The sequence below is a fragment of the Gossypium hirsutum genome, chromosome A13 (genome assembly GCF_007990345.1).
Source record: "Gossypium hirsutum isolate 1008001.06 chromosome A13, Gossypium_hirsutum_v2.1, whole genome shotgun sequence".
Classification (NCBI taxonomy): domain Eukaryota; kingdom Viridiplantae; phylum Streptophyta; class Magnoliopsida; order Malvales; family Malvaceae; genus Gossypium; species Gossypium hirsutum.
In genome coordinates, this window is record NC_053436.1 from 101,791,711 (window position 1) to 101,797,899 (window position 6,189).

General features: G+C 39.6%; 1 protein-coding gene across 1 annotated transcript; it reads right to left on the reverse strand.

Moving 5' to 3' along the window:
- Positions 1-3,721: 3,721 nt before the first annotated feature.
- LOC107894418 (uncharacterized) lies at positions 3,722-5,693 on the reverse strand. The gene is made up of 2 exons (XM_016819695.1): positions 4,319-5,693; positions 3,722-4,218 (listed from the first exon to the last, which is right to left on the reverse strand). Exons 1-2 carry the CDS (start codon positions 5,691-5,693, stop codon positions 3,722-3,724), a joined length of 1,872 nt encoding a protein of 623 aa, XP_016675184.1.
- Between the last annotated feature and the right edge of the window lie 496 nt (positions 5,694-6,189).

Here is a 6,189-nt window from a genome sequence, read left to right on the forward strand (position 1 = left end):
GTTGCCCCAGTAGAAGTTCTGACAGATGTTCGATAAGCATAAAGAGCAAATGGCAACTTTTCATGCCAATCTCTGTAAGTTTCGGTCATTTTCCCCACAATCTTCTTGATATTTTTGTTAGCTGCTTCCACTGCCCCATTCATCTTCGGATGATATGGTGACGAGTTATGATGTCTGATTTTAAACTGACTACAGACCTCTGCTATTGTACTATTGTTCAAATTCAGTGCATTATCAGATATAATTTTCTCAGGCATTCCGTATCGACATATAATTTCCTTCTTTAAAAATCTACTGACTGCCGATTTAGTTACACTGGCGTACGAAGCAGCTTCCACCCATTTGGTAAAATAATCAATGACCACAAAAATGAAACGATGCCCATTTGAAGCCTTAGGTGAAATTGGCCCTATGACATCCATGCCCCACATGGAAAATGGCCATGGAGAAGTCATGACATGTAAGGGTGAATGAGGTACATGAATTTTATCACCATAAATTTGACATTTGTGACATTTCTTAGCATAATTGATGCAGTCCCCTTCCATGGTAGACCAATAATATCCAAACCGCATAATTTGTCTGGCCATTGTGAACCCATTGGCGTGAGTTCCACAAACCCCTTCGTGCACTTCTTCCAAAATTTTCTTAGACTCCACAGCATCCACGCATCTCAAAAGTACCTGATCTTTTCTTCTTTTGTATAAGATTTCTCCATCTAAAACATAATCGCAAGCAAGCCTTCTCAACGTTCTTTTATCATTTTCCGTAGCTTGATCTGGATACTCACGATTTCTTACATACCGCAATATATCCTGATACCAAGGATGATCATCCTTTTCTTCTTCCTCTATATTATAACAATAAGACGGGGCTTCATAAATACTCATCTGAATAGGCTTCACATCCTCTTGTTGGCTTACTTTGATCATGGAAGCCAAAGTAGCCAAGGCATCTGCCATCTGGTTTTCTTCACGTGGGAGATAATTAAAAGTAATATCATCAAATTCCTCTACTAACCCCAACACCAGCCTTCTATAATTGATTAGCTTGGAATCTCTTGTCTCCCATTCACCTCGAAGTTGGTAAATTACTAATGCAGAATCTCCATATACTTCCAACGATTTGATCTTGCGTTCTATAGCTGCTCTGAGCCCCATGATACATGCTTCATATTTTGCCATATTATTTGTACAATCAAAATCCAATTTACATGTAAATGGATAATGTTTTCCATCTGGGGATACCAAAACTGCCCCAACTCCATTACCCATTGCATTTGAGGCTCCGTCAAAATTCAATTTCCAATAGTGACCTTTTGCACTGTCTTCCTTAGCAGCTGCTACATACACTATCTCCTCATTCGAGAAGTTAAAATTCAAGGGCTCATAATCTTCCTGGGCTCGACTGGCCAGAAAATCCACTATTGCACTCCCCTTTATAGCTTTTTGACTCGTGTAGATTATGTCAAATTCAGAAAGCAAAACTTGCCATCTAGCCATCCTTCCATTCAAAGCATTTGACTCCGTCATATACTTTAAAGGATCCAATTTTGAAATTAGCCAGGTTGTATGATATAACATATATTGCCTCAATCTTCGTGCTGTCCAAACCAAAGCGCAACACAATTTTTCAATTGGCGAATATCTCAACTCACACTCAGTGAATTTCTTACTGAGGTAATATATCACATTTTCTTTTCTTCCTGATTCGTCATGTTGACCAAGCACACACCCCATTGAATTACCGAACACGGTCAAGTACAATATCAACAGCTTGTCTGAACTTGGGGGTGATAATATTGGAGCGCTTGACAAATACTCTTTAACTTTATCAAAAGCCTTTTGACATTCATCATCCCATTCCCCTGGATTATGCTTTTTAAGAAGACGAAATATAGGGTCACACTTCTCCGTTAATTGAGAAATAAACCGCGCAATGTAATTTAATCTTCCAAGGAAACCTCGAACTTCTTTTTGGGTACGTGGTGGAGACAACTCCTATATAGCCCGGACCTTGTCTGAATCAATCTCAATTCCTTTCTTACTGACCACAAAGCCCAATAGCTTTCCTGATCTAGCCCCGAAAGTGCACTTTATTGGATTAAGCTTTAACTGAAATTTCCTCAATCTCATGAACAAATTTCTCAACACTTGGATGTGCTCCTCTTCAGTTCGAGATTTGGCTATCATATCATCAACATACACTTCAATTTCTTTGTGCATCATATCATGAAATAAAGTTACCATGGCTCTTTGATATATCGCTCCAGCATTTTTCAACCCAAATGGCATCACCTTGTAACAGAATGTACCCTACAAGGTTATAAAAGTAGTCTTTCCCATGTCTTCAGGATGCATCTTGATCTGATTATACCCCGAGAAACCATCCATGAAGGAAAATAACGAGTAACCAGCTGTATTATCCACTAGTGTATCAATGTGAGGCACAGGGAAGTTGTCCTTTGGGCTCGCCTTGTTTAGATCTCTATAATCCACACACATTCGTACCTTGCCGTCTTTCTTAGGAACTGGCACCACATTGGCTACCCATTCTGAGTACTTGATCACCTGAAGGAATCCTGCATCAAACTGCTTTTTAACCTCTTCTTTGATCTTTAAGACAATATCTGGTCTCATTCGTCGAAGCTTTTGCTGTACTGGCTTACAATCTTCTCTTATGGGCAGGCAGTGTACCGCAATATCAGGGCTTAAACCAGGCATATCCTGGTACGACCATGCAAAAACATCTTTAAATTCCCGAAGTAACTCAACAAGATCTCGCTTTGTTTCTTCAGCTATGCATGTTCCAATTTTTACAACTTTCCCCTCCTCCAAAGTTACCATGTCTACAGTTTCTTTGTGAGGCAAAATTTGCTTTTCCTCTTGTTCTACCATCCTTAACAAATCTAGAGATAAATCACAGTCTCTGTCATCTTCAAAGTTCTGAGATCCCTCTAAACACATGTCTTGTTCAAATAGTGATTCTGAATCAGTAACAACGTCGCTCATGACATTGATATCTAGGGACCTATTAAAGGTACAAAAATATACAAAGAATGAATGAATTTGATTGCTTTGTATGACGTATTTATGAATTGAAGAAAGAATTAAGATAATTATTTAGATAGAAAGAATTGCTTATGAGAAGAATAACATTTACTCAAAATGATAGCAAAAAATGTACTTCATTGAAATAATGATGTTTGAACACGAGCCTATTTCACAAAGAAATCTTTATTGTTTTTAGGCTTAAAACAACAAGTTTGTTTCGAACATTACTCTGAATAAGCTCTAAAAACTACAGGGAGATCTTCAACAGTCTAATTGTTTAGAACACTCTCAGGTTCATATGGACGAATATTTGACGAAATCCCCTCTTCAATTGTCTCTTCAAATATGGCATTAATGTACACATTTCCCAATGCTTCTTCCATGCTTTCTTTCTCCAACATTCCCCGTTCGGGATAAATAATGCCACCTGATACAAATGACTTGGAGATATGAGGAATTATCATGGGCTCCCACTTAATTTCCCCACCACTCACTCGGGCTCTTCGTCTTTCTTGTCTTCTTTCCAGCTCTTTTTTCCTTTACCTTGCATCTGGCTTGAACCCCAAACCAAAGCGATCATGTTTGTCTTTCAGCATTGGAACTGCAATTCTTCCTTGAAGGCATCTTCCAAGTCCCTTTCCTGGCATAGCTCCTCGACCCACTGTCAACTATAAACCCATCATCGTAGTTTTGGACATTTTTTGCTCCAGAATCCTACTTCCCTCAGTGACGAATGTTGCATTCACAAATTCCAAAGACCGGAAAGAACATTCACTGGCTTCCTCATCTGTTTCTACATATGGTGCATTACTGTTTACAGCTGCGATAATATCTTCTTCAGCATTTACTGTTATCAACCGCCCTTCTGACACCAACTTCAGTTTTTGATGTAATGATGAAGATACTGCCCCTGCCAAGTGTATCCAAGGTCTTCCCAACAAACAGTTGTAAGAGGGCTTTATATCCATTACTAGAAAATCTACTTCATACGTGGTTGGGCCAATTAACAAGGGTACCTCAATTCTCCCCATGATTCTCCTCTCTGTGCCATCAAATGCTCGTACTATGTTCTGGCACCCTTTCATATGAGAACTGTCCACAGGTAACTTATTCAGTGTGGACAAAGGCAACACATTTAATGCTGAACCGTTATCTACCAATACCCCTGGCAGCGTGTATCATTTACATCTGGTCGTTATATGCAAAGCTTTGGTAGATCCCATCCCTCCTGGTGGAATTTCGTCACCATTAAAAGTTATCTGTACTTATGTTGTTAACCAACCGATCCAGCTTGCTGACAGAAATATCGTTGGTTACATATGTCTCATTTAGCACCTTCATTAATGCACTCCGATGCACCTCAGAACTCAGGAGTAGAGCCAATATAGATATGCGGGCCGGCTGTTTACGCAATTGTTCTACTACACTGTACTCACTATGTTTCATAAACTTCAAGAATTCCTTAGCTTCTTCTTCTTTCACTGGTTCATTAACAGGCACATCGAGCTCGACTGCTTTTCCTTTTTTTTGCTCAACCAACATCTCTCTTTCCTTCACCAATTCTGTTCGGGTATCATATCGCCTTCCACTGCGTGTATGAGATCCTATATTTTGATCCTCCTTTAACAGGCTAGCTGAATTCTCCTTTCCCGGAATAGTCACATTACATTCATAGTTCCATGGGACTTGTTTATTATCCTTGTAAGAGAAAATTGCGGGCTTCTGAATTATAATCTTTGGCGCCATTTGAACTCCTACTTCATTCTTAGGACGCGAGATAATAACTACAGGATAATTGACTTTTGAGCTTGATGCGGATTCTGGCGCACATATATATTCCTCCTCATTAATCTCCTCATAAAACTTCATTTCCTTATTATTCATCAGGCCCTGAACAACAGTTCTGAACTCTTCACATTCCTGGATTCTGTGTCCCTCTTTATGATGGTAGTCGCAATAATCTTCCATCCCATTATCATTTCCTTCTATGCTTGAAGTAACCAATCCCTTTCTTACCATCTCTTTCCAGACTCGTCTCAAAGGAGTCTTTACTTCCGAAACATCCCTCTTGATTCTTTTTCCAGTACCTCCTTCTATTGCATTCACCCCACCATCAGTATGATTAGGCAGTGGATTTTCAACGCTGGGCGCATTATCAAATTTCACAATACCCATCTGGATAAATCTCTCAACCAATTTCTTAAAAGTGGTGCAATTTTCTATCGAATGACCCACAATTCCTGTGTGATATTCACATTGAGCATTAGCATCATACCATTTAGGGAACGGAGGCTGTATGGGCTTTAGGTAAAAAGGTGCCACCACATGTGCATCGAATAAACTTTGATACAACTCCTTGTATGTCATAGGAATCGGTGTAAATTGAATTTTCTCATTATTTTGCCTAGTCCCTGACTCTTGACGTGATGAACCCTGACCAGCAGTTGTTGCCTTTGGTTGACTCACAGTAATAGACTTCGAGTATCCCAGGTTCGCATTGTTCACCTCATTCTCCTTCTTCCGTGGCACAGACTTTTTAGTACTTTCTCCTGCGTCTATCCTTCCATTTTTTATAGCATTTTCAATCATTTCTCCTGTCATGACCACATCTGCAAAACTTCTCGTGGCACTTCCCAGCATATGCGTTATAAACGGAGCTTTTAAAGTATTAATGAAGAGCATTGTGGTTTCTTTTTCTAAGAGCGGTGGCTAAACTTGAATGGCCATTTCCCTCCATCTCTGAGCATACTGCTTGAAACTTTCATTTGATTTTTTCTCCATATTCTGCAGAGTAATTCTATCAGGAGTTATATCTGTCACATGGCTGTATTGCTTCATGAATGCCTGTGCTAAGTCCCTCCATGAACTAATTCTGTTTCGATTCAATTGATTGTACCATTTAGCAGCTACTCCCACCAAACTATCCTGGAAGCAATGAATCAGTAATTGGTCATTATGAACATACCCTGTCATCCTTCTGCAAGACATAGTGATATGGGCTTCAGGACAACTCGTTCCATTGTATTTCTCAAATTCTGGCATCCTGAACTTGTATGGCAATACTAAGTCTGGCACTAAACTCAAATCCTTTGCATCAATCCCAGGGTGTCTGTTACCACCCTCCATTGCTTTGACC